The sequence below is a fragment of the Sus scrofa genome, chromosome X (genome assembly GCF_054392235.1).
Source record: "Sus scrofa isolate SSC_HxYL_T2T_F1_AM1 chromosome X, Sscrofa_HxYL_maternal_Yorkshire_Landrace_v2.0, whole genome shotgun sequence".
In the NCBI taxonomy this organism is placed as follows: domain Eukaryota; kingdom Metazoa; phylum Chordata; class Mammalia; order Artiodactyla; family Suidae; genus Sus; species Sus scrofa.
In genome coordinates, this window is record NC_139401.1 from 121,109,790 (window position 1) to 121,137,652 (window position 27,863).

The following is a 27,863-nucleotide window of genomic DNA, read 5'->3' on the forward strand; positions in this document are numbered from 1 at the left end:
CCTCTTAACTCAAGGAGTCCCAGGAGAAGCCTAGTAATGACTCTCGGGGAGGTGGCCCTTACCAGGTGGACTTTCCAGGAGAAAGGGCCACCGGCTGCTCGAACGCGACGCAGGAGTAACCTGGACGCACGACCCTCGGCACGTCCGGGGGACCGAGATCGTGGCGCCGGGCGTCAGCATCGTTCCCAGGCGACAAGCCGCCTTCGCGGCGCCTCCAGGCCTCCCGCGGGCCGGAGACTCGGCCTGAACTCTTTTTGGCTTTCGGGGCTGAACCCGGGATGGGAAAGGCGGACCCGCGGGCCGGTTCCGGACTCCGCAGGTGGAGGGCGGGAAATGCGGGGCGTGGCTGTCACGCAGCCACCGGAAACGTGTTCTTCCTTTTCCGGTCGGGGCCCGGTCCACAGCCCGCGACCCCAAAATGGCGAGGCGGGGTTCGGTCTTGGGACGCTAGCGGGGGCGGGCCGGGGACTGAGCTTCCAAGGCCTCCGCGCTCCCGGATTCCGGCGTCTTGGCGCCCGGCTCGCCGGGCCTCGTGCTTTCCCGGCACCGGCCCCGGGGGCGCGGGAACCCGGACCTTCCTTCCTCCCCGCGGCGGCGGGAGGCGTGGCGACTTCACAGCCGAGCCCAGAAAGAGGGAAGTGGCGTCCACGGAAGCCGGAGCTGTGAGGAGGTAATCAAGAAGCTGGTTTTCGCTCTGGATTCGGTCAGGAGAGCCCCCGAGAGCTACCGGCCGCACGTGCCGGCTGCGTGGCGGTGAGCTGGAGGGGCGGGGGCGCAGCCTTTTCCTTTTCGCGGTGGCATCATTGCCGGGCTGGGGGTCTGTCTGCAAACCGGCAGGACCTGTTCTCAGCGAGGCGCGTACTTAGAGCCCTACAGCCGCCTCTAACCTCCGGACGCAGCCTCTCTGTAGCCTTGCGTGTAGATGAAACCCAACGAGGCGCCGGAGCGCGCTAGGAGGTTGCCCGCGTGCTGCGTGCTTGTGGGCGCCCTCGCGGTCGAGCCAGGAGGTGTAAGTGGGGGATGGGGCAGTAATGCCTACTAATGAGCCCAGCGAAACTTGCCCGTTTCTGCGGGCTTATGATCATATCACTGGAGAAAGGCGCATTTCAGCTCCAGAGATAATAGTTTCTCCTGACCAAGAAATCCAGGAATTGTCCCTGTACCTCCCGAGCCTGGAGAGGCAGCAAGGCACCAACCGTTTCTTTGAACGCCCGTGGCATCCTTGAAAGAACTTTGTTGCTGTTTCACCTCCGAGAAAATCCAAGGCCATCCTCAGCCTTGCTTAAGGTCTCTGTGACCCTGAGAAAATAAAAAGTCAGGAGAAAGGTTACCTTTACTAAGACCCTTCCTGTCTCTGAAGAACGTTAATCGTCACTGTTTCTCCTTTCCTTTTTTACACCTTGACATTGGGATTTCTTGTAAACAAAGCCAACTGTAAGTTTTTCCAGTAAAGGAAGCAAAAGTATTCATACACAGATACAAAGCTGCATAGTGCCCTTTATAAGTCTTCCCAAATGGTAACCCCCCAAACTGTTGATATCTGATTGTTGGGTAGGGGAATATTTTCCGAGAGGAATAAGGTTACTTTTTCACTAATTATTTCTTTTCTGATCTGGCTGGCTTAGTTTCCCTTCCAGTATTAATACAGTGGAAAAGAGGCTATCAAACATTCCATGAAGCAAAGGCGCCAGTCTCCATAGGAGGATGAAGGGGCATAGACGTTGTTTTCCCCCTGCCTAAAGACAGGAAACTAGGATCATCTATTAAAATTCAGAGAGGGGAGTTCCCATCGTGGCGCAGTGGAAACAAATCTGACTAGAAACCATGAGGTTGTGGGTTCGATCCCTGGCCTCGCTCAGTGAGTGGGTTAAGGATCTGGTGTTGCTGGGAGCTGTGGTGTAGGTCCCAGATGTGGCTCAGATCCTGAGTTGCTGTAGCTCTGGTGTAGGCTGGCAGCTGTAGTTCCAATTGGACCCCTAGCCTGGGAACCTCCATATGCCGCCAGTGCGGCTCTTAAAAAAAAAAAAGACACCCCCCCACAACAATTTTAGAGAGGGAGTTCCCATTGTGGCCCAGTGGAAAGGAATCTGTCTAGCATCCATGAGGACGTAGGTTCAATCCCTGGCCTCGTTCATTGGGTTAAGGATCTGGCCTTGCTGGGAGCTGTGGTGTAGGTCGCAGATGCAGCTTGGTTTCCACATTGCTGTGGGATAGGCGTAGGCTGGCAGCTACAGCTCCCATTCGACCCCTAGCCTGGGAGCCTCCACCTGCTGTGGGTGCGGCCCTAAAAAAAGACCAAAAAAAAAAAGTAGAGAAAGTCAAATATGCTTCATCTGTGAAGGTGGTACAGGAAGCACACAGATCAAGTATTGGTTGATATCAGAGCTCCTTTTAGTGAATGGGTGTCAGTTTTTCACCCATCAACCTTAAAAAAAAATAAAACAGAAAAAAGGGAGTTCCCATTGTGGTTCAATGGGTTAAGAACCCAGCTAGTATCTATGAGGATGTGGGTTCGATCCCTGGCCTCGCTCAGTGGGTTAAGGATCCAGTGTTACTGAGCTGTGGTGTAGATCACAGGCTCAGTTCGGATCTGGCCTTGCTGTGGCTGTGGTGTAGGCCGGCAGCTGCAACTCTGATTCGACCCTTAGCCTGGGAACCTCCATATGCCACAGGCATGGCCCTTAAAAAACAAAAAAGGAGAGAAAAAGTGACCAGTTGACATCTGTCTCCCCTGAGCTGTGCTTTGTTTCAAAGTTGGGCAACAAAGGAAAGAGGAGCAACATGTCCTGAAGTTGTCTTGAGTCATCATTGAATGTCCCAACACTTGACAGTTGATTTTTTTTAAAGGAGAGCTAGGAAGGGACTTTTCTGTTCATTCGTCTCTGAAAATTGTAAATAGCAAGTAAATATGTGTCGTGTGGCTCTCTTCTTGACGTCTACCTTTTTTCTCCCCTCCCTCAGTGCCCTTGGGGAGAAGATCCACTCATTGGTTTTTGTACCAAGCCTGACAAGGCCTCAGTTGTCAAAGGTGGCACCAGGAGGATGTCACATATAGGAGTAAAACTGTTCCTAGAGCAAATGATGATGAGACATCTGAAGGTGAATGCATGCTTGTACCCACACATGGAGGCCTTGTGGGAGACTAAGGGGTCTGTGAAAGAGAGCTGCAGTCAGAGTAAGCAGTCCAGCCCACAGATGGACAGTCTTGGTCCTGAGAGCGCTCGCCAGCACTTCCGGAGCTTCTATTATCATGAAGCACCTGGACCGCTCGAGGCTGTCAGCCAACTCCAGGAATTATGCCATCAGTGGCTAAGGCCAGAGATCCACTCAAAAGAGCAGATCTTGGAACTGCTGGTGCTAGAGCAGTTCCTGACCATTCTGCCCAGGGATACCCAGAACTGGGTGCAGAAGTATCATCCACAGAGCATCAAAGAGGCTGTGGCCCTGGTAGACCGCTTTCAGAGAGAACCCGGTGGAATAAGTAATGAGGTGAGAAGAAAGACTCCTTCCCTGTACCACGAAATAGGGTAAAGGTGGATGCGTCTGGGTGTGAGGGGGCGCTCGCTGAACCATGAGATGGCTGGGGTCCCTCTCCTGTTGTTCCCTTAGGACAGCTAAGTGGGATCTGAACTCAGACTTGAAGAGACAGTTGGCCTCCAGGTTTGGGGCTTCCTGGGAGTCCTTCCTGGCCTCAGAAAAAAGAAATGCATTTTGCCCTCTTTGGGGCCAGGGTGAATTGTGGGTGGTGGGCCTGGAGGGGCATGGCCAAGGAGAGGACTTCGAGAATCAAGGGCAAGAAAGAGACGGGAAGGGAGCAAAAAACCCTGAAAGCCTGGGCAGCACTTAGAGATCAAAGAAGAGAGAGGGTAGCAAAGCAAAGTGTAAATCCTGCGTCTCTGGGGAGACGGCACAAGGAGAGGAGAAGTGGAAAGAAAGAAAGGGAGGGGGACGAGGATCCAGGGGAAAGAAGTGTTCCCCCAGAGAAGCGGAGAGCATCAGGCACCGAGGGCGCTGCCCTCTGTGGTGGGAACACAGAGCCTCCATGGCCCTCCCTGCGTGCTCTGTCTTGGCCTAGCAGGTGAGTGGGGAGCCAGGGTCTGTCCTTGGGAGCTGGCAGCACGTGTTCCTTCCTCGAGAGCCCAGCTTGAGGCACACACGTGTCTTAGTACAACTGAAGCATATGGAGGAAGGTTCAAGTCCAACTCTCTCCTTGGTTTTCCCTCCACTCAGCCCTTTCTCCATTGAAACCTTCCCTGGACATGGGCGAATTGGAAAATCTGACCAACAGGAAAAGCTTTTTTATTCACTTCCTAATTTTTAGCGAAAACCAAAAGATGAAACTCCAGTAAGTCAAGGGTCCCAGTCAAGAAAGCAAGCCAGTGACAACAGGGGGAGAACAGGCGGCCCGCTCCCCCCTGCTCGTGGCCTGAGCTGTGGCCCGACCCGGAGGGGTGGAGGCTGGCAGCAGTTACCCCTCTTTCCATTTCATCCTAATTCCCTCAGATCATGGCTATAGTTCCTTGTGAGAAAACCGTGGCGCAGTTTCTCTTCATTTTAAAAATTACTTCCTTTAATGTTACACACTTCCCGAATCTCGGCTCTACTCTTATTTGTCCCTCCACCACCACCCCAAAACCAAACGTTCTTTGCTAATGAGGATGGGGACCTTATTTCTAGGTCACAGCCCATGAGCTGGGAAAGGAGGCAGTGCTCTTGGGAGGAACAGCAGTGGCCCCAGGCTTTAAGTGGAAGCCAGCAGAGCCCCAACCAATGGGTGTGTTCCAGAAAGAATGTTGGAATACATACCGGGTACTGCAAGAACAGCTGGGCTGGAATACTCACAAAGAAACCCAGCCTGTAAATGAAAGAGGTGAGGAGTTTCATAATAATTCTCTTCTCCTGCAAGCTGTGCTAGTAATTGGTTCAGCTAGAATGTCATGGGAATTTTCCAGGCACCCAGCCATGCTGGCAGTTAGGATGTCTCTCTGGTGGGACTACAACGGGCCAGCTGTGGGTGAAGGTGAGGGTCATTCTGGGGTGCAGAAATATCCAAACCGCAGATCCCTGCTATTCACCATGTGGACCTTGCTCCTCAGAACTTTGAAGGGAGAGAAGGAGATGGAGCAGGGACAGGTGGGGTCATCTCACCCTTAGAAGTTGGGAGAGCAATGGACCATCAGTGGTAGGACAGGAAGAAAATTGTACACCAGGAAAAAATAATAAAAGACAAAATTCTCCCACATTTCCTACGATACACTGGAGGACCTGAGGCTTTCATATTCAGACACCTCTAATTCTTGCCCAGCTCAGTGAGAAGAAGAAAAAAAAAATACTGGATTTTCTTTTAGTGATTTCTGCGTTTAAATCTGGGGAAAGAGTTCAACTGGGGAACCAATTCTGTGGAATGGTGGATATTTGGTTCTTATTTGCAAGAAGGCCACTTGTGGCAACACACACACTCACACACACTTTACTGAAGGAGTCCTGCTTTTCTATATTTTAGAAATCAGCTCAGGATATTCATAAACAGAAAAGAGAGCAATTTTTTTCTGGCTCTTTTCCCCCACAGCTGTGCCTGCTCAACAGATTCTAGCCTTTTCTGAGCAGAAAAGCACCCCGAGCTGGAAGAAGGGATCTGAGCTCATCTTGCCTGAGTCCCAGGTGAGCTGTACTTTCCAGCTTTTTCAGGCAGCCTGAACATGGCCTTGTCTGCTTTTCTCTGCTGCCCACGACTCACAATCCCTGGCAGGTGCTTTGAGGCATGTTAGCCCCAGATGTTCTCCAGGCAGCTAGGCTTGGCACATGGGAATTGGGCACCTCGCAGGCTGTGTACTGATCTCGTTGGCGCCATCCTTTTCTGCCGTCTCACTTTTCTCCCCTTGAATCTTATACTCTTAACATCTTCAGTGACTGGCCTGCTGTGTAATTCAGAGATGAGTGATACGACAGCTTCTGTTGTGGCAAGTACTGAACTAAAACTTCCTCTCTCCTCTAGAGTTCATTGACATTTGAAGATGTGGCCCTGTCTTTTTCCGAGGAAGAGTGGCAAATGCTGGACCCTGCTCAGAAGATCCTCTACAACAATGTAATGCAGGAAAACTACGAGAATGTCATCTCTCTAGGTAAAGGCCCTTTCTCGGTGTAATCTGTTATGCCCTCGGTGTATGGCAAATGCGCCCCTGTGAGAGAGTCCCAGTGTTCTGGCAGCTGGCTGGTTCTCCACTTGATGGCATGAGGGAAAGGAAAGGCATTTCCAGATCAGCTGGAGAGCTTTTTCAAATACACATCCCACTTGTTTGTTCTAAGTAGAATTCTCGATGTGTCATATTCTTGCCCCACCTTGCAAACCTACTCTTCCTGTGTCTTTTCCATCTCAGTAAAGGGCACCACAATTTACCCAGTTGCTCAGACCCAAAACCCCTCAGTTATCCTTTATGCCACTCTTTTGTTACACCCTACACCCGATCTGTCAGCCAGTGCGCTTACCTCTGTCTTCAGCATAGATCCCGAGTGACTGCCACGTCTCCATGCTCTTCCACCGCCACTGTCCTGGTCTAAGCCCCCTCATCTCTAGCCAGGTCTACTGCAATGCCAGTGGATTCCCATGCCCGCATCGTGCTCATGTGTCCCCCTTAGGTTTAGTTCTCAGCTTCCTCACTGCACATCCACCCACAACCACATTAGAGAATAAAGATATTAAATCTAAGATTCTGCCCATTTAAACGTTTGGAGTAAATAAGAGTATAAAAGAGTCATTCACTCTTCCTGAGAAATAGTCTAGAATTAAGATCGCAGTCCATGACCTCAAAGTTTTACTCTCAGAGCATTATTGGTGCCCCCAAAACTTAAAGCGATCCATTTAGAACAAGAAGAAGAACCATAGACCCAAGGTCCCCAAGAATTCAGGGGCAGTCTTAGAGAGTCTCCTTATAGAGGTAAGTGTATACATCAGAAGAGGAGAAAATTGCTTGATAGGAACCTTTACAGAGGCTTAACATTTTAAAGATTTTGTCCCTGTATTTTTTTTTTTTCTCTTTAGGGCCGCACCTCCTGCACATGGAAGTTCCTGGCTAGGGGTCGAATCAGAGCTGCAGCTGCCAGCCTACACCACAGCCACAGCAGCTCAGAATCCAAACCACATTCCTGACCTGTGCCACAGCTGGAGACAGCATCGGATCCTTAACCCACTGAGCGAGGCCAGGGATCGAACCCACATCCTCATGGATTCTAGTCGGGTTCTTGACCTGCTGACCCACAATGGGAACTCCCTCCTGTATTTTTTAATTAAACTTTTAATTGAGATAATTACAGATTCACAGGCATATTTAAAATGTAATACAAAAAGCAGCCATGTTTACCCATTTTCCCTCGGTGATAACGTTTGCAAAAGTGTAATATCACAACCAGGATATTGACATTGACACAGTCCCCTGGCCTTACTCATATGTCCATTTTTCCCTGTATTCATGTGTGTGTGTGTGTGCGTGTGTGTGTGTGTTTAGTTCTGTGAAGTTTTATCACGTGGAGGTTTGTGTATTTACCACCACAATCAAGATAATGGACAGTTGGAGTTCCTGTCGTGGTGCAGTGGTTAATGAATCTGACTGGGAACCATGAGGTTGCGGGTTCGATCCCTGGCCTTGCTCAGTGGGTTAAGGATCCGGCGTTGCCATGAGCTGTGGTGTAGGTTGCAGACTCGGCTTGGATCCTGCGTTGCTATGGCTCTGGCATAGACTGGCGGCTACAGCTCCGATTCGCCCCCTAGCCTGGGAACCTCCATATGCCGCGGGAAGCAGCCCTAGAAAAGGCAAAAAGGCCAAAAAAGAAAAAGAAAAAAAAGATACTGGACAGTTATGTTACCCTAAGAACCCCTCCTGTTGCTTTTTTATAACCACACCTGCTTCGCTCCCACACTCCACCCATCACAACCTATGCCAACCACTGATCCCTTCTATGGTTTTAAAATTCCGCCACTTCTAAAATGTCTTATGAATAGAGGGATGAGGTATGTAGCTTTTGGGGATTAACTTTTCTCCTTCAGAATAATTCCCTAGAAGTTCATTCATGTTATTGAGTATGATCAATATTCATTCCTTTTTACTGCTGAGAAACATTCCATGATATTGAGGTACCACAATTCGTTTAGCCAGTCACCCATCACAGGACCTCTTTGCTAGTTTTTGGCTGTTGTGGGAGTTCCTGCTGTGGCACAGCAGGTTAAGGTTCTGGCATTGTCTCTGCAGCCGTGTGGGTTTGGTCCCTGACCTGGCACAATGGATTAAGGCTCTAGTGTTGCCTCAGCTGTGGCGTAGGTCACAACTGAGGCTTGAATTTGATCCCTGGCCCAGGAACTTCCATTTGCTGTGGGTGTGGGGAAAAAAAAATTTTTTTTGACTATTGCGAATAAAGCTGCCAGGAACATTCATGTGCAGGATTTTGTGTAGGTATGTTTTCATTTCTCCAGAATAAATGCCTAGTGAGGGCAACTGCTGGTTTATATAGTGATTACATGTTTAATGCCAAACTGGTCTTTACAGCGGCTGCACCATGTTACACTCCCAGCCAGCAGTGGATGTGATGCAGTTTCTCCACCTTCTCGCCTTTGTTTAGTAGTGTCAGCATTTTAAAAAGTATTTGTTTGCCTTTCTGTTAAGTTTGTAGTGTTGTTTCATTACAGTTTGGATTTGTCTTTCCCTAACAGCTACTGATGTTTTATAGCTTTTCATGTGCTTAATTTGCCGTCTCTTCAGTGAAATGTCTTTTGCCCATATTTTAATGAGATTGTCTTTTAACTGTGGAGTTTTGAGAGGTCTTTATAGACTCTGGATTCTGGTGCTTGAATATGTGGTTTGCAGGTAGTTTCCCCAAGTCTGTATATTTTTCCTTTTATCCTCTTCCCAAAACTTTTTTAATTTTGATGACCAATGTTCTCCCTTTTACAAATTGAATTTCGATATCAAGGCTAGCAGTCAGACTAGCCATAGAGCTCTAAAATTGTCTGTTTTTCCAAAAAGTTTTATAATTTTACATTTAAGTCCCTGATTCATATTGAGTTGATTATTATATAAGGTAGGACGTTTAGTTCAAGGTTCGGGTTTGTTTTTTTTTTTTTTTTTGCCTGTGGAGGTACAGTTGCTTCAGCCTCATTTGTTGAAAAGTCTGGCCTTCCTCCATTGAATTGCTTTTGCAGTTTGTCAGAGATCCATTAGGTATATTTGTGTGCATCTCTTTTGTTCCACTGAGCTATGTGTCTAGCCCTCTGCCAGGACTGCCTTCCTTAAGTACTGTGGCTGCATAACATAGTAAGCCGTGATATCTATCAGAGTGATTCTTCCCACTTTATTTTCTATCAAGATAAAATTTTATTTTAGCTAGTCTAGGGCACGTCCCTTTTCATGTAAGTATTAGAATAAGCTTATCTATGCCTACAAGAAACTTTGTAGGCATTTTTCCAGAAATTTCATTAAACCTATATATGAATTTGAGGAGGACTGATATCTTTGCTGTGTTGATTTTTCCAGTCAATGAACACAAGAATGTCTGTTTATTCAGGTCTTTAATTTCTTTCATAAACTGGTAATTTTCAGTGTCCATGTTAAGTATATGCAGAGGCATTTAATTTTCATTGGAGCAATTGTAGATGGTATTGTTTTAAATTTTGGTTTCTGCCACTAATTTTATGGGTTTTTTTTTTTTTTTGGCTTTTCAGGGCCGCACCCTAGGCACATGAAGGTTCCCAGGCTAAGGAGTCTAATCCAAGCTACAGCTGCCAGCCTACACACAGCCACAGCAATGCGGGATCTGAGCCACATCTGTGACCTACACCACAGTTCACGGCAATGCCGGTTCCTTAACCCACTGAGTGAGGCCAGGGATCGAACCCGCCACCTCATGGTTCCTGGTCGGATTATTTCCACTGCACCACTACGGGAACTCCTAATTCTATGTTTTGTTCTTTCATCTGTGACCCTACTGAGCTTGTTTATTAGTTTCCAGAAGGGTTTTTTTGGTAGATTTCTTGGGATTTTTATACATAGAAGGCCACATGATCTGCAAGGCCTTTTATTTCTTTTTCTTACCTTCTTATTGCAACAGCTCTAACTTCTGGTACTATGTTGAATAGTGGTGAGAGCAAACATCTTTGCCTTGTTCCCAATTTTATGATAAAAACATTGTCTTTCACTATTACCTATGATGTAAGGACAGGGTTTTTTGTTGATAATCTCTCAAGTTGATATAACTCCTAACTTTGTGGGTGTTTTTTATTTATTTATTTATTTATTTATGTCTTTTTGCCTTTTCTAGGTCTGCTCCCGCGGCATATGGAGGTTCCCAGGCTAGGGGGCGAATCGGAGCTGTAGCCACTGGCCTACGCCACAGCCACAGCAATGCCAGATCTGAGCCACGTCTGCAACCTACACCATAGCTCACGGCAACGCGGGGTCCCCAACCCACTGAGCAAGGCCATGGATCGAACCCGCAACCTCATGGTTCCTAGTCAGATTCGTCAACCACTGCACCACAATGGAAACTCCTGTGGGTGTTTTTAATCAGTAAGAATGGGTGTGGAGTTTGTCAAGTACTTTTCTGTCAGTTAATAGGTTTATGATCTTTCAAAGCTTGTTGATATGGTGGGTTATATTGATTGATTTCAAATGTTGAACCAGCTTTGCATCCCTGCAGTAAATCCTACTTGATCATGGTAGATAATTCTTACATATTGTTTCATTCCCAGTTTGCCAGTATTTTGTTGAGGATTTTTGTATTTAAAAAGATATTAGTCTGTAGTTTTCTTTTTTAGTACTGTTTTGTATGATTTTACTGACCTTATAAAGTGATTTGGGAACTTTTTCTTCCTGTTCTCTTTTCTGGAAGAGATTGTATAAAAGTGGCGTTAATTCTATAAATAGTTGGTAGAATCCTCCAGTGACACTACGTGAACCTGGAGATGTCTTTATAGCTTTTAACCTATAAATTCAATTTCTTTAACGGTCAAAGTGCTATATTCAGACTATTTCATATTGGTTGAATTCTGGTAGTTGGTGGATTTTGAGGAATTGACCCATTTTTTTCTAACTTTAAAATTTCATAAATATGTTATTTATGTGAATCCCTTCTATCTCTTTAATTGCTGCAGAATGTGTAGTGATATACCCAGTTTCCTTTCTGATACTGGTGATTTGTGTTTCCTCTTTTATTTTTGTCAGTGTTGATACAGGTTTATCAACTTTATTAATTTTTTGAAGAACAAGCTTTTTGGTTGATTGTGATTTCTCCTCTGATCTTTATTATTCCTTTCTTCAACTTGCTTTAGTTTTATTTTGCTTTTTTTCTAGTTTCTTGAGGTGGAAAGTTAGATTATTCGTTTGAGACCTTTCTTCTTTTCTGTCATAAGCATTTAGGGCTATCCAGTTTCCTCTGAGCACTCTCTTAGCTGATTCCACATATTTTGACATGTTGTAATTTCATTTCCATTTAATTAAGTATTTTTAAATTTTCGTTGAGATGTTCTCTTTGAATCATGGATTATTTAGAAGTACATTGTTTCTTTTCCATTTATTTTTAGACTTCTCTGTTGTCTCTCTGATTTGATTACTAGCCTGATTCCATTTTGGCAGCAGATTGCCTTTTCTCATTCAGGTTTTGATTTTTCTTCTTCTTTTTTTTTTGGTTCTAGGTCTGATGGGTGATTTTTATTGTATCCTTATCATTTTGTCTATTATGTTAGGAGAGTCTGGTTCCTAGTTAAATATTTCCTTTTCTTTTTTTCTTTTTTTTGTCTTTTTGCTATTTCTTGGGCTGCTCCTGCGGCATATGGGGGTTCCCAGGCTAGGGGTCGAATCGGAGCTGTAGCCACTGGCCTGCGCCAGAGCCACAGCAATGCAGGATCCGAGCCGCATCTGCAGCCTACACCACAGCTCACGGCAACGCCGGATCGTTAACCCACTGAGCAAGGGCAGGGACCGAACCCGCAACCTCATGGTTCCTAGTCGGATTCGTTAACCACTGCGCCACGACGGGAACTCCAAATATTTTATTTTCATGGGCAGTCACTCTGTCTTACTTTAGCACATAGGTTCTTTCCTACTTTTGTGGAGTATGTGTCCAGGGAAAGTATAATGTACAGAGCCTTTATAATGTTATTTTGGTCTCCTTGGTTTATATGATATTGACGGGATTCCCGTGTGTCCCTCCTGGTGTCGCCTGAGGGTAGGGAAGATATTTATCTAGGCCGGAGTGTCTCTTAGTACTCAGTATGTTGGCTGGGTCCCTTTTGCTAGTTCTGCACCTGTCCATCTTGGGGTCTCCTGACTGGGGTTCTGATGTTGTCAGATTTCCCATTCAGACTGGGGAAGGAATAAGCCTATCCAGGCAGCCTTCTGTTGCCCAGGTTAAGGTTCAGAAAACACTAGATCTGGGTTGCCTTCTTTTTGGATGTGGGGATATGAGACACCTGCCGTGTTACTCATCTAGTCCTGGGGTCCCAAACCATTTCGCTTTGTTCTTACCACTTTAGAATTCTCCGTTGGCTGTGTCTCGCATTCTTTTTTTCTGGCTGCACCCATGGCACATGGAAGTTCCTGGGCCAGGGATTGAATCTGAGCTGCAGCTGAGACCTACGCCACAGCTGCAGCAACACCGGATCCTTTAACCCACTGCACCAGGCCAGGGATTGAACCTGTGCCTACGCAGCAACCCAAGCCACTTCAGTCAGATTCTTAACCACTGCACCACAGTGCAATCTCCATGTCTTGCATTCTTTAGTGGGTTTGTTGTTGTGCCTAGCAAGGATCACCATGGAGAAGTGGGTCTGTGCCATTTTGTCCAGATTGGACTGGCAATCACTTGTTCCTGTATTTTTAAAATTAATTTTTTTTAGGGCTGCCCCTGTGGCGTATGGAAGTTCCCAGGCTAGGGGTTGAATTGGAGCTGTAGCCTACACCACAGCCACAGCAACGCGGGATCCAAGCCTTGTCTGTGACCTACACCACGGCTCACAGCCACGCCAGGTCCTCAACCCACTGAGCGATGCCAGGTATTGAACCTGCATCCTTATGGATACTAGTCAGGTTCTTAATCCGCTGAGCCGTAATGGGAACTCCTGTTCCTGTATTTTTAAAAAGCAATCATCTGTTTTTCTCTTCATTCCTATAGTTTTCTTGTTCTGGGACATGGATGGCTGATTCTTGTCTTTATTCCAACAGGGCTAAAGCTCAAAAATGACACTGGAAATGACCAACCTATATCTCTTTCTACATTAGAAATACAAGCCTCAGGATGTAAAGCATTAAGAGAGGCCAGAGTGAAAGTTGCCCCGAAAACAACGGGCAAAGAAAATCATGGCAGTACACGCAGGGTACGGAAACGGCATCGAGCTTTTCTAGGGAAGAAAAGAAAAAAACTGTCAACTTGTAGGCAAGAGCTTCCAAAACATACGGATCTTCATGAGAAAGGCCATGCAGGAGAGAAACCTTTTAAATGTCAGGAATGTGGGAAAAGCTTTCGAGTTAGCTCTGATCTTATTAAGCACCAGAGAATTCACACTGAAGAGAAACCCTATAAATGTCAGCAGTGCGAGAAGAGGTTTAGATGGAGTTCAGATCTTAATAAGCACTTACTAGCACACCAAGGGATAAAACCATATAGATGCTCCTGGTGTGGGAAAAGCTTTAGTCATAACACAAATCTCCACACACACCTGAGAATTCACACAGGGGAGAAGCCCTTTAAATGCTATGAATGTGGGAAAAGATTCATTCAGAACTCCCACCTTATAAAACACCAGAGAACACACACAGGTGAGCAGCCTTATACTTGTAGCATATGCAGGAGAAATTTTAGCAGGCGGTCAAGCCTTCTTAGACACCAGAAACTCCACAGGAGAAGGGAATCGTGTCCAGCGTCGTCACCATCTAGAACCTGACCCTAGAGGTGATGAAAGAATACCGGGGGCCGAGGCGCCCAGTGCTGTAGGAAGCTGTCGTCAGCAGAATGGGAGGGGCACACGCCACGCTTCACAGAAAGCAATCTAAACTCGCTCTTTTGTTCAGCTTTGTATCTTCAGTGCCTAGCACAAGACTGGTACATAATGGTTTCTTTCCAAATAAAAGAATAGAATTGTTCTCATATATCCGGCGTTACCTCTCTGTCTGTTATCTGTCCAGTTCCTCCGCTTCCCCACCCCCATGAGCTGAATTCTTCAGCTCTCAGGTCCTCAGCAAATACAGGATGGCACGAGACCTGCTCCCATTCTCGGGAGAGGTGGGAAATACAGAGTCTGCAGGTGCTCTGAAGGGAGCTCCGAGAGGGTTACTCGGAGGCAGTTTCTGCGGCTGTCGTTCTGTCTGCATGAACAGCCAAGCCCAGGGTTGGGGAACTTTATTCCCGAACAAGAAGAGAGGGTTGCGTGTTTGCTGCCGGAGAAGTTGTCTCTTCCCTGAGCTCCCACCACTGCAGTGTTTTCTGTCAAGGGATTCCAAGCAGCAAGCAGAGGCCCGAATGCCAACACACACCCAGGGACTGTGGAAGCACCTGCCGACTTCCTGCCCATCCTCTCAGCACGGAGGTATTCAGAATGAAACGGTGAAGGAGCCGGTCCAGGCCCCCCGCCAGGCAGCCGTCTCTGGACGGCCTAGGGCGGTGGTGAATGGCCTTTTTGACTTGGTATGGAAGGTTCTCAGGGATGCCACACTGCTCCAGGACCTGATGGGACCTAACAGGAGGCTAATTTGTATGGCTCTTCAGCCACAGCCCTGTATATATGGATGCTTTGCAGGAAGGCCTGGAGATTCTGTAAACAAACTTACCGAGAAAAGCAAGGAGAGCCCTGTGGCCTCATGGCTCACAGCCTCGATGAACACAGGATGCTGGGAGGGAGCCCCAGTCAGAGCAGCATAAGGCCTGGGCCTTAGAGGGATGTCTCAGTGGGAACTCAGACGGAAACTGTTCTTTTTGCCACGTTGGTTCCTCTTCCTTCCCCACAGGCCTCAGTGACTGTAGTTAGCCCCCTGTATCTACAGTTTCCACATCCACGGATTTAACTGACCATGGATCAAAAGTAATTCCCCCCAAGTTCCAGAAAGGTACAAAGGGCAAAACATGAGTTTGCTGCATGCTGGTGACTATTTACATAGCATTTACACTATACCAGCTATTAGAAGTAATCTAGAGATGATTTCAAGTATGTGGGAAGATATGCGTAGATACATAAATACTACACCATGTTGTATGAGGGACTTGAGCAGCCTCAGATTTTGGTGTCTGTGGGGGTCCTAGAACCAAGCCCCCGCGGGAGGCAACTGTATCTCCTAAGAAGACGATGGGAAGGGAGGGCGGGGCCATTAGAAGACATGGGTTCGGATCTACGTCAGGTCCTAGTTTCAGATGGCCAAACCTTCTATGTAATTATTATTTCAAGAAAAAAAATACTTTTTAAGTGACATGACATGTTTCATATCAAATTTAAACATTAAGCACAACCCCATTGTAACCAAGTTACCCAGAGATAACAAAGGCTCACTTTTTTCGAATGGGTGTCTTCAGATCATTTTCCCATCAAGAGCCCTCTCTAAACTTGTCCTGTTTGTAAAGTGAAGGTAGTAATTCCTTTCTCTCAGGGCTGCTGGTGAGCAGTAAAGGAGACGTGAGCATGCCTAACACTGGCTACAGAAGATGGTCCATAAACATTTGGAGCATGCGTCCTTCATCTTTCGGCTAGTTTTAAAAAATCAACATTGCTGTGAGCTGTGGGATGGGTTGAAGATGCAGCTCAGATCCCATGTTCCCGTGGCTGTGGTGTAGACCAGCAGCTGCAGCTCCGATTCAACCCCTAGCCTGGGAACCTCCTTATGCCGCAGGCGCGGCGCTAAAAAGACAAAAAAAAAAAAAAAAAAAAAAAAAAGTGAAGGAAATACTACATCAATGGAGCCAGCAGTTACTGCCCATTTATGAGATTCAGCAAAGTTCCTGAAGATGGGCCAGCAAAAGGGTACTCTGTTTTCCCAAAGCTGCCATCCCCACTCATAAAACCTATTAGCTTCAGAGCTCATCTTGCAGGTCCTCGTCTATACTGACATTCCCAGGACAGGTCAAAAACAGGGGATGTGGGGGCCTATTTCAGAGATCAGTTTCTTTCTTTCTGCTTTTTTTTTTTTCTTTTTTTTCTTTTTAGGGCTGGTCCACAGCATATGAAAGTTCCCAGGCTAGGGGTCAAATCCGAGCCACATCTGCGACCTACACTGCAGCTCACAGCAACGTTGGATCTTTACCCCACTGAGGGAGGCCAGAGATCAAACCCGCATCCTCATGGATACCAGTCGGGTTCTTAACCCACTGAGCCACAGTGGGAACTCCAGAGATCAGCTTCTCTCTCTCTCTCTTTTTTTTTTTATGAGAGTTGCAACATTTATTTCAGGTTCTCTCTTGGGTTTTTTTTTTTTTTCTTTTTTGCCATACGGGCAGTATGTGGGAATTCCTGGGCCAGGAATTGAACCTATGCCACACAGCAGCAACCAGAGCCACAGCAGTGAGGATGAAGGAGCCTCAATCCGCTAGGCCATCAGAGAACTCCTGAGATCAGCCTCATGGCAAGTGGCAGGAAGACCTTTAGATGTGAATGGGCAGAAACAGGAAGAGAATTGAGGATTCGGGGTTCAGATATTCCACTGCCCTTTGAAGACGAGACCTTCTTGTCCCAGCTCTTGTGAAACAGGGCATAGACACTGGGGCTCCTGACCGATTCCTTAGGACCTAGTCTCCCCTTTCAAGCCCCCGACAGCCTCGCAGGGCCGCATGCCCAGTGCATCCGGACCAGTCACATCCGCCCTCACCGCTCAGGAGAGGCCCGGGTGGCAGGATGGAGTGAAGGGGAGATGTCTTCCTGCTTCATGCTCGCCAGCCACCGCCCCAGCACGTGGCCAAGGCCTCTGTGAGGACACAACCGGAGAACATCCCGTGAAGGCCCGGGGACTGGAGAAGCCGGACGGATTCCATTCCAGGGACAGAATGGAGAGGCATAAGCCCCAACTTCGGATCCCCAAGGCGGAGAGGGCACCGCGGAGAGAGCTGGCCTGAGCCAGGGGCGAGGGGTGTGGGCTCACAGCCCCGTCCCTGTGCCCCTGCCCTCAGCGAGTGAGGGGCATTAGGGAAAGGATGTGCTGAGCAGAGGGATCGAGCAAGGAGCCGGGAGAGCGGGGGCACAGGTCCTCTTGCCCTCCAATCCGTCTGCATTTGTGACGCCGGAGGTTGTAAGTCAAGGGCTCGGGGCCAGAGTGCTGCCCGCTGCGGCCGAGGCACCAGGACATGGCCGCGTGTCCAGGCCCATTCAGGCAGGACCTGGCTCTTCAGCTTCTCTCTCCCAGAAAACAGTGACATGGCTGCTTCTCAGGGGCCCCTTTGGGGCCCCTCCAGCCCTTCCCCGGCCCGGCAGCCTCTTCCCCTTTCGCTGCCACGCCCACGCCACTTGGCCAGCTCCCCTGGCTCAGAGCAGGGGAGGAAGAGGCGCCCAGGGATGGGGCCTAGTGACGGTGAACTGTTCCCCTGTCCCCAGAGAGACAGGGAGAGGAGAGGAAAATACGAGTCCTGGTCTAGTCTTTGTCTAGGAATTTAAATACTCTCCTTGCCACCTCCTCTATTTTTTAAATAATTTTTTTATTATTATTATTTCGCTTTTTACGGCCACACCCGCAGCATATGGAAGTTCCCAGGCTAGGGAGATCCAAGCTGCATCTGCGACCTGCACCACAGCTCACGGCAACGCCAGATCCTTAACCCACTAAGGAAGGCCAGGGATCGAACCCACAACCTCATGGTTCCTAGTCGGATTCGCTTCCACTGTGCCATGACGGGAACTCCCTCCTCTCTCTAGTCTTTGGAAGACTTTAATAAGTGTTCTGTTGTTGGTCATGGCAACAGTGGGTTGCGGGGGAAGCTGTCCCTAATGTAAAGGAGGGACCCCTTACCAAAGTCTGCCCCTGGCTGCGCGGGGCAGCCGGGCACAGTTGCTGCTAAGCCCTTGCATTCTCCTTATCATCTCTGCCTTTCTTTCCTGCCTCTGTGCTGCCTGCTCCTTACTACCATCATGGGTTCAGGCCAGGGGCATGGCCGTGGACAAGAGAAGAAGTCTCAGCCCCCGCCAAGACTGAAAAATAACCCTCTTAACTTTGTGTATTGTCTGCTTTTTAAATCCTTCTTAAGGAGTTCCCACTGTGGTTCAGTGGGTTAAGAACCCAACTAGTATCCATGAGGATACGGGTTTGATCCCTGGCCTTGCTCAGTGGGTTAAGGATCCAGTGTTGCCACAAGCTGTTGGCATAGGTCGAAGATGCAGCTCAGATCTGACATTGCTGTGGCTCTGGCCTAGACCGGCGGCAACAGCTCCAATTCAACCCCTAGCCTGGGAACCTCCATATGCCATGGGTGGGGACCTAAAAAAAAAAAATTATTCTTAAAACCGGTAATGTGGAGTTCCCCTCGTGGCACAGTGGTTAATGAATCCGACTAGGAACCATGAGGTTTCAGGTTCGATCCCTGGCCTTGCTCAGTGGGTGAAGGATCCGGTGTTGCTGTGGCTCTGGCGCAGGCCCGCAGCTATAGCTCCGATTCGACCCCTAGGCTGGGAACCTCCACATGCTGTGGGCGGGAGAGGCCCAAGAAATGGTAAAAAAAAAAAAAAAAAAAAAAAAAAAAACAAACAAACAAAAAAAAAAACAGGTAATGTCAGCTGAGAGGAAGACAGCAGCATAGGGGATCCTAAGTAGATTATACTCTGCATTGTCCAGCCCTCATCCCGCAGATCCTAACGCAGTGGATGAAACCTTCCTGAAAATTCTCAAGAATGGAGAAGTGTCTTCAGGCTCAGTGGACGCAGGCCTACCCGGGCCCAGGCCCCTGAGAGTCCTCGTACAAAGACCCTCCCTCTCCCCTGCCAAAGGGATCCAAAGCCTTTCTTCCTGTTGGGCTGGCAAGGAGCCCTCTGGGAGCTGGGCACACCCACAGGATAGGCCAGCACCCAAAAAAATGTGTCTTTCCTTCAGTGTCTCTGACAACCTGAGAAGCAGGGTTTCCTTATCAGGAATCCACGGATGACGTCAAGGAGCCTTCAAAATATTGAGCACGTGGGAGTTCCCGTCGTGGCGCAGTGGTTAACGAATCCGACTAGGAACCATGAGGTTGCGGGTTCGGTCCCTGCCCTTGCTCAGTGGGTTAACGATCCGGCGTTGCTGTGAGCTGTGGGGTAGGTTGCAGACGCGGCTCGGATCCCGCGTTGCTGTGGCTCTGGCGTAGGCCGGTGGCTACAGCTCCGATTCGCCCCCTAGCCTGGGAACCTCCATATGCCGCGGGAGCGGCTCAAGAAATAGCAACAACAACAACAACAAAAAGACAAAAGACAAAAAGAAAAAAAAAATATTGAGCATGTGGGCTTTTGTCTGAGAAGCTAACCCATACTTTTTTTTTTTTTTTTTTTGGTCTTTTTAGGGCCAAACCCATGGCATACAGAGGCTCCTAGGCCAGGGGTCAAATCAGAGCTGTAGCCTCCAGCCTACGCCAGAGCCACAGCCACGGCAGATGAAAGCTGTGTCTTCAGCCTACACCACAGCTCACAGCAATGCCAGATCCTTAACCCACTGAGTGAGGCCAGGAATTAAAAGTACATCCTCATGGATGCTAGTCAGATCCATTTCCGCTGAGCCACAACGGGAACTCCTTTTTTTTTTTTTTTTTTTTGGCTTATCAAAAGTCTTCCTGACCGCAAAGCATGTAGGCACAGTTACTGCTGCAGTTCCTTAAAGCTGTATCCCCTACACCCTCAGATCCTTTAGTGCATTAGGGACAAAAGGGCCCTTGAAAAAGCCATGGAGACTGGCCCCTGTTTGTTTTCCTTTTTCAGCTGCACCCACAGCATATGGAAGTTCTTGGACCAGGGATTGAATCCGAGCCACGGCTGTGACCTACACCACAGCTCCGGCAATGCTGTATCTTTAACCCACTGCGCCCCATTGGGAACCCTGACCAGCCCCTGGTTTTACAGAAGAGACAACTGGAGCTTAGGGGGCTTCCTTTCTAGGGCCTTGAGGCACAGGGGGCATTGGAATAGAGTCTACCGAGCCCCTGGCCTTGAGACCAACGTCCCTCTCTTCACACATCACAATCCCCTCACCTCCTGGTGGTGGCATCTCGGGAAGGGTCGTCACGCTCAAATTGTGATCTCTTGGCTATCTCCCTTGCGGCTGGGGATTCCTTTTTAGCTGTCGCCTGTTCTGTTGGTGGAGGGCTCCAGACACTGCTCTTCTCTCCAGATAACCACGTGGTGGGGCTTCCCACCTCCGAGCTGCTTAAGACAGCGCTTCCCTGTTAAGGGGGTTCTGCGGCCTCCGAAAGTACTTCTTGGGGGTTCCCACTGTGGCTCAGTGGGTTAAGAACCTGACTAGTATCCATAAGCATGCAGGTTCGATCCCTGGCCTCGCTCAGTGGGTTAAGGATCCAGCGTTGCCATGAGCAGCCGTGTAGGTCTTGGATGTGGCTTGGATCCCATGTTGCTGTGGCTGTGGTGTAGGCTGGCAGCTGCAGCTCCGATTCATACGCCATGGGTGCCGCCCTAAAAAAAAAAAAAAGAAAAAGAAAAAGTACTTCTTGTCCCTGGACAGACTGTGACCAGAGCATCCTCCCCATTCTTAGGCCCAAAGGGGTCTGGGGCTGTGGGGGTCACAGGAAAAGCTGGGCAAGAGGGGCGTGTTCCTGGAGAGGCAGGTGCTCCTCCAAACACCCCAGGTCCTCGTTTCCGTGCTGCACGTTCATTCATTGTCCTCGAGCCCCGTGGTCACCCTTCCACTGGGTTTTCAGCAGCTCCCATGTGGTTTAGGTCCCATTCCCTCCCTCTCTCGCTCCCGGCCCTTCTCCCAGCTCACAAATTTCGGCTGCAGACCAGGCTCTTAATCTCTGTTCAGTTATTCTTTGCCTCCAGCCCCCGGCATTGCTCCTGACCTGTCCGACCCCCTCCGCATTGCATGCCCCTGCCCTCCTTCTAGCCCACCGAACTCACCCCATACCCATACCAGCTGCTCTTGCCTCTTACAACAGTATTTAAAACCCAGAATTTGGAGTTCCCATTGTGGTACAGCGGAAACGAATCTGAGTAGGATCCATGAGGTGGTAGGTTCAATCCCTGGCCTCGCTCCGTGGATTAAAGACCTGGCATTGCCATGAGCTGTGGTGTGTGTAGGTCACAGATGCGACTTGGAGCCAGTGTAGCTGTGGCTATAGCAAAAAAATAAAACCAAAGAGATTTTTTTTTCCTTTTAGGGCCGCACTTGCAGCATATGGAGGTTCCCAGGCTAGGGGTCGAATCGGAGCTATAGCCGCCGGCCTACACCACAGCCACAGCAACGCGGAATCCGAGCATCACCTGCGACCTACAGCACAGCTCACAGCAACGCTGGATCCTTAACCCACTGAGCGAGGCTAGGAATCGAACCCACGTCCTCATGGACGCTATGTTGGGATCTTAACCCCCTGAGCCACAATGGGAATTCCTAAAACCCAGATTTTGCTAAAACACTGATTTCTGGACCTCTGCCCACCCCCCACCCACCACATCCCGGAGTTTGTACCTCAGTTATCTGGGGGCAGGGCCAGAAAACTGACATTTCCAACAAGTTCCCACGTGATGCTGATGCGCCAGCAACCCCACCTCGAGAACTACTGTCTGAGGACCCCTCTCATGCACTTTCTCTGGAGGCCAGAGGTTGCCTTAGAAGCTTAGTAGCTCTGTCGAAGGCTGGCCCCGGGCTGGATAACAAGGGAACCTCCCTGACCACATGGGCCTGACCACTTTAGGGGTAAACATGAACCGAATCAGCATTTTATTCTCCTCCAAGTGGTGAATCACTACCACAAATTAAGTGTGGGTATAAAGTCTCCCCGTGTTCCCTGGATTTGGAGGCCTCTTCGCCTGCCTCCTTCTTCTCCCCGCCCCACCTCTTCGGGCCCCCGCCCCCGTTTCAGTGTCCTACTCCTTGTGGCTCCTGGACGTGGGCCGGCACCAGCTCTGGGCCCCCTGGGTAGGAGATCCACAGAATGTTCCTGAACTGGCAGCTCTGCCATCTGCTTCTCGGGGGCCCTGGAGAATCATTACCATGAAGTGGCTGCACTGCCAGGACCTCTGGGATCTGGTGGCCTGTGGGGTGGATCTGACTTAAACGCCCAGGAAGCATCTCTGTAAATTGGTTTTCCTCCCTCCTGCGCCTCCACTATCTGCCTGCCTGCCGGCCCGTTGTAATGAGACCTGCCCAGCACACCCCGTCCCCTCTGGAAGCTGACCTTGGCAGAGGTCACAGAGCAGCCCAAAATGATGTAGGTGCGGAAGCAGAGGGACCTGCTTCTCTCCAGGAGATTCACTTTTCTCTGAGTGCCCCTAACTCCTTCCTCATCTGGGAGATGGTCAGGGGCTGGAACCATCCAGGGCCCCAGAGGTGAACTTGACAATTGGGTCAATAAAGTAGACCCTGGGGAGTTCCCGTTGTGGCTCAGAGGGTTATGAACCCAACTAGTATCCATGAGAATGTGGGCTCAATCCCTGGCCTCGTTCAGTGGGTGGAGGATCTGGCGTTGCCATGAGCTGTGGTGTAGGTCACAGATGTGGCTTGGATCTGGCGTTGCTGTGGCTGTGGTGTAGGCCGGCAGCTGCAGCTTTGATTCAACCCCTAGCCTGGACCAGGACCTTCCATATCCCACAGGTGAGGCCCTCAAAAGAAAAAGAGAAAAGAAAAAAAAAAAAATTAAACCCGTAACACTCTTGTTTTAATTTATATTGGGCTGTATTAACAATTTTCCTTGGGATTGAAGGTCCAAGGGGTGCCTTTTTGTAAAGCTGATTGTGCCAAAGACTTAACTGCAATTTATTTTTCATTGAATCAGAGCATTCATGCCCACTGTGGCTTATTGGAGAGGAATGGGCATTTGACCATGGGGGAATTTATGAAAGGCAAATATTCTGTTGGTCAGGGGTAGGCATAATTTTGTCCTCTGTTTTGTGTTTGGTAATTCTCTCCTAAGAGTATAATAGGTGCCTTTTAAAAACTTAGTGAATATCCCCAGGTACAACTGTATTAGTTTCCTAAGCCTTGTACTGATGAAGGCTAGGAAATGTTTGCCAATCGGTACATATCAATAGATGCTAAAGTTAATTCAGAACCTGTGTTGTAGAATTACAAAAACCAATTTGCATAATTTAATCTTTTTGTTGCATAAATTCTTTTAGTAAATTTTGGATTTCCAATTGGGTAAAACTATAAACCCGTATTTTAGGTTTCTAATCTCCCCAGCTATCCAGTGTTCTGGTTTTTGAATAGTTACTGGATAAATTTCCAGGCTCCGCCTCTCTCCTGCTCAACCCCAGATCTGTGGGGTTTTCTGTTTGACTATTTGTTTTGTTTTGTTTTGCCGTGCCCAGGGCATGTGGAAGTTCCTGGGCCAGGGATGGAACCTGAGCCCAAGCCATAACAATGCCAGATCCTTAGCTGCTAGGCCACCAGGGAACTCCCTCCCCCACCAATTTGGTAACTGCCCAGCCAAGGACCATCAGCAGGATGTGGAGAGCAGCTTGAGACTCGGGAGCTCTGCCCTTTCTGATGCTATGAGGGTCGTGAGCTTTGCCTTCCTTCCTCTTCGGAAGTGGGATGGAGACGAGGGGAATGGTGCCTTTGGACAGACGAACTTTGAAGGGACTGAACATAGCAGATATCCAACTGAGACTGAGCCAAACCAGGGAGTTGGCTGAGATGACCACAAAAACGAATGCTAAGGTCCCCTGGGCATTCCCTGTGTGCCAGACACTGTCCTGAGTGCTTTAGCGGTACCATCGCTTTCAATCTTCACAAACTCCTCCGGGAAGAAGTGTCATCGTCATCCCCCCTTTACTGAGCGGGGAACCTGTGGATCAGAGTTTAAGGGTCTTGCCTGAGGTCCCCTGGAACTGGGACTGAAAATTCAACAACCTGGCTCCTGAGCTTGTACGCCTGACACTTGTGGGTGCAACATCATTTTCCCAATGCAGGCCAATGAGAGTCCTTTACGTAACTCTTACCCTGCAGGGTCAGAGTTCAGCAGGCCAGTTCATTTTGTAATGGCAGGTAAAGATGCTACGTTAGCGAGATGTACCTGGGTCTTTCACCCGGACCACAGGACTTATTCTGAGAAGTCACATTTCTCATAGGACTAACAATTGGTCTGGAAGAGAGCAAAAAGAGGGGAGAAAAACTCTTTTCCCCCTTCTCCCACTACCTCTCTTTAAGTCCCAGGATCTGATTGGTTAGGCAACAAGAGGTGTCATGATGACTCATAATGGTCCAGAAACTTCTGGCCATGTGCAATGGCAAGATCTAACAATGCCTGCCACCACCTGAGTTACTGCATGTTCAGGGCTGAGTACAATGAATTAGAAGAGCTGGGAGATAGGGCAGATGTTCCCTGTGTTTGGGTACCATCTGCATATCTGTTCCCAGGACACTTGGCTCTCTTGTCCAAGAGCTCTCCCTTGACTGGAGCAAAGATCTCTCCGTTAAAATTCCTCCCATGGGAGGAATGATAAAGAGTGTCCTAATAGTGTCCATTCATTTTAGCAGGTCAACTGGGTCATGCGAGAGACTGTGGGCTCAAGACCCAATTACCCAGTGAAAGTTTCAAGGCAATTCCATCCAGGTAAGAGTCTCTCTCCACTTCCTTGCTCTCTGGATCCAGCCGCGGCAATGACTCTCAAATTACAGCTTTTTGTTAAATACCAGTTCACACACATGGGGCATTGGTTAATTGTAGAAAATACGATTGTGAGCGGTCAGACCTTTTATGTCATGTTACCTTGCGAGTCTCGGAGACAGAACAACTATCATTAACATGAAAGCGTGTGACCCACGTGGCTACTGTCTCGGGGTGGGACATGGGTTTTTCCACCAGTGAAGTTTGTGCTCTTGCCTTGACCTTCACTTACACGTTGATTCATTGTTTGTTTGTTTGTTTGTTTGGGGTTTTGGTGTCTTTCTTCCAAGCCCCAGTGCCTTTCCCTTGGAGAAAACAGCCCGAGTCTTGGGTCAACCTGCCTTGGGGTTTGCACCTCTCTGCGTCTCAAATCTATGCTCCTGAGGAATCTTGTTTTATTGAAATAATTTTACAGCACTGACTCAGATTTTTTTCCTTTCTTGTAACAGAAAATACAAGGGAGAATGACATTTCTAGGGATGAAACTAATAAGCTATCTCCCCACTCCTTTCCTGTACTCCAGCATCTCACACCCTCGCCCCAGGAGAACGGCCCTTAGCAGTTTGCTGTAAACATTTCAGATCTTCTCCTTTGCATTCACATTTATTGATATAGGTGATTCTGGAGAAAGACAAATGGAGGGTTAAGACGTATATTGTTTTTTGGAGTTCCCGGCGTGGCTCAGTGGTTAATGAATCCGACTAGGAACCACGAGGTTGCAGGTTCGATCCCTGGCCTCACTCAGTGGGTTAAGGATCCAGCGTTGCCGAAGCCGTGGTGTAGGTTGCAGACGCTGCCCGGATCCTGCATTGCTGTGGCTGTGGTGTAGACCAGCAGCTACAGCTCCGATTAGACCCCTAGCCTGGAAACCTCCATATGCCATGGGGGCGGCCATAGAAAAGACAAAAAAAAAAAAAAAAAAAAAAAAGGCGTACATTGTTTTTTGTTTCTTTCCTCAACTACCATTTCTTGGAGATCCTTTCTAGGTCAGTACCTAGAGGACCCTTCACCCTTTTCAATAGCTGCATTTTTTTAAATGATTTTTATTTTTTCCATTATAGTGGGCTTACAGTATTCTGTCAATTTCTACTATACAGCAAACAGACCCAGTCATACTTACATATTATATATACACATTTTTCTCACATTGTCCTCCATCATGTTCCATCATAAGTGGCTAGCTATAGTTTCCTGTGAATACTTGCATTTTATATCATGGTACTGAAAGATTGTAATTTATTTCCACAAGGAAATTGGAAAAATAGTCTTTGTTGTCTTTTTTTTTTTTTTTTTTTTTTTTTTTTGCTATTTTTTTAGGGCCGAACCTGCAGCATATGGAGGTTCCCAGGCTAGGTGTCTAATTGGAGCTGCAGCTGCCAGCCTATGCCACAGCCACAGCCACGCCAGATCCAAGCAGCGACCTACACCACAGCTCACGGCAACGCCAGATCCAAGCAGCGACCTACACCACAGCTCATGGCAACGCCAGATCCTTACCCACTGAGCGAGGCCAGGGATCGAACTCGCAACCTCATGGTTCCTAGTCAGATTTGTTTCTGCTGCACCAAAACGGGAACTCCAAATCTTTGTCTTCTTAGGTGCATGTTTCTTTAGAATAACAAATCCTCTACCCAGGGATTTGACAAAAAAGTATGATGAGACACAAGGTAAACATATAAAAGAAGATATTTATACTCTAAGAATAAAGTGTGAAATAACAAATGATATATCCCTTTCACACTGCCCACAAAACACATGTGAATATCATTGTTAAAACAAGAAGAAAATATGCTTGAAAATTTTTTTATGAGGTTCCTGTTTTGACACTAGAAATACCATTTCTAGAAAAATTAATTACTGTCATCCTCTCAATTCTCCCCAAAATACATCTATAAATTCAGTGCACCCACAGTCATGAACTTCCTTGGAATTATGTCAGGGCATGAGCTGATTATTCAATTAAATGAAGAGAAACTATGTGGGAACAGCCACAACACTGAGCTGTTTCAAGACGTGAGAATCTACACTATAGATTTAGCCATTAAAGCAGGAAACAAAAAAACATGTCAATGGAACAGACAGAGATTCTTGGCACAGACCCATGTATATGACAGAATGAAAGAAATGATAACGTTGACATTTCAAATCAGATGAGGCTCCAAGCAGTATTTTTTTTTTTTTTTAGGGCCACACCCACGGCATATGGAGGTTCCCAGGCTAGGGCTTGAATCCGAGCTGCAGGTGCCAGCCTACACCACAGCCACAGCAACATGGGATCTGAGGCGCGTCTGCGGCCTACACCACAGCTCATGAAAATGCCCAATCCTTAACCCACTGATCGAGGCCAGGAATCGAACCCTCATCCTCATGGATCCTAGTCGGGTTCGTTAATCACTGAGCCACAAAGGGAACTCCTCCAAGCAGCCTTTGATGAGCACCACTGGAAACAAGTGTGTGTGGTGGGGAGGGCTGGGGGTGGGGGGAAGAGGCCCCTGGATCCACTGGATTAAGTGGGTTTCACCATCTTTTTCAGGGCTTCTCGGCTGTACTCTTCCTGAAGCCGTCTGTGGCATCAGCCAGTCATGGATAAAGGAGCCCCTGAAGTCAGTCCCAGGAAGTCCATGCCCAGCAGCAGAAGGATAGCAGATGAATACCTAAAACCCACCCTGGCCTCCAAAAACATCATGAGCTTTTTACTTGGGAGGCAGCTAGGGAGGCACAGGAGTGACGTGGACCTGTCAAAGTGGCTGTGGATGCTGACTCGAGCCGTCCCAGGGTGGAGCTGGCCATTGCCTAAAAATCATATAACCTACTTGCTTATGCCTGTCCATAGTTTTGGAAAATGCAAGAAAAATGAAAAATAACAAACTCCTCCCTTGTTTCACCTGTTAAAATAAAAGGTGACTGTCACCCCTTTTGTCTTGATACGTTTTTACGCCAGTACAGTTTTCCTGGGTTACACTGGAGAGGGAATTCTATTCATTCTAGAGTCTATGCAGCAGCTCTCAGACATGGCACAGATGGTGCCATCACGCTGCACCTCAGATTTCCTCCACCTTTCATGTGAAAAACGAAGAAAGAAAAACCCAAGGGAACGGTTATGTGGCACTAGG

The 27,863-nt window shown here is 48.2% G+C and overlaps 1 protein-coding gene across 19 annotated transcripts; it reads left to right on the forward strand.

The window, feature by feature from the left end:
* Positions 1–384: 384 nt before the first annotated feature.
* Positions 385–27,660, forward strand: ZNF75D (zinc finger protein 75D). Of its 19 annotated transcripts, none has more exons than XR_014834694.1 (7): positions 385–670; positions 2,962–3,489; positions 4,678–4,870; positions 5,570–5,661; positions 5,996–6,648; positions 8,349–9,740; positions 12,912–14,129. XR_014834694.1 is itself a non-coding variant. In XM_085006686.1 (7 exons), exons 2-7 carry the CDS (start codon positions 3,043–3,045, stop codon positions 27,306–27,308), a joined length of 963 nt encoding a protein of 320 aa, XP_084862812.1. In that variant the 5' UTR covers positions 385–670; positions 2,962–3,042; the 3' UTR covers positions 27,309–27,660. The 19 variants fall into 19 exon arrangements, 11 of the variants coding, with proteins under 11 accessions (XP_084862812.1, XP_005657977.1, XP_084862809.1 ...); XM_085006686.1 differs by lacking the exons at positions 8,349–9,740; positions 12,912–14,129 and adding exons at positions 24,618–24,696; positions 27,284–27,660 and having other exon boundaries at positions 5,996–6,122; XR_014834690.1 differs by lacking the exon at positions 8,349–9,740 and having other exon boundaries at positions 5,996–7,230; positions 11,991–14,129.
* The last annotated feature ends 203 nt before the right edge of the window (positions 27,661–27,863 follow it).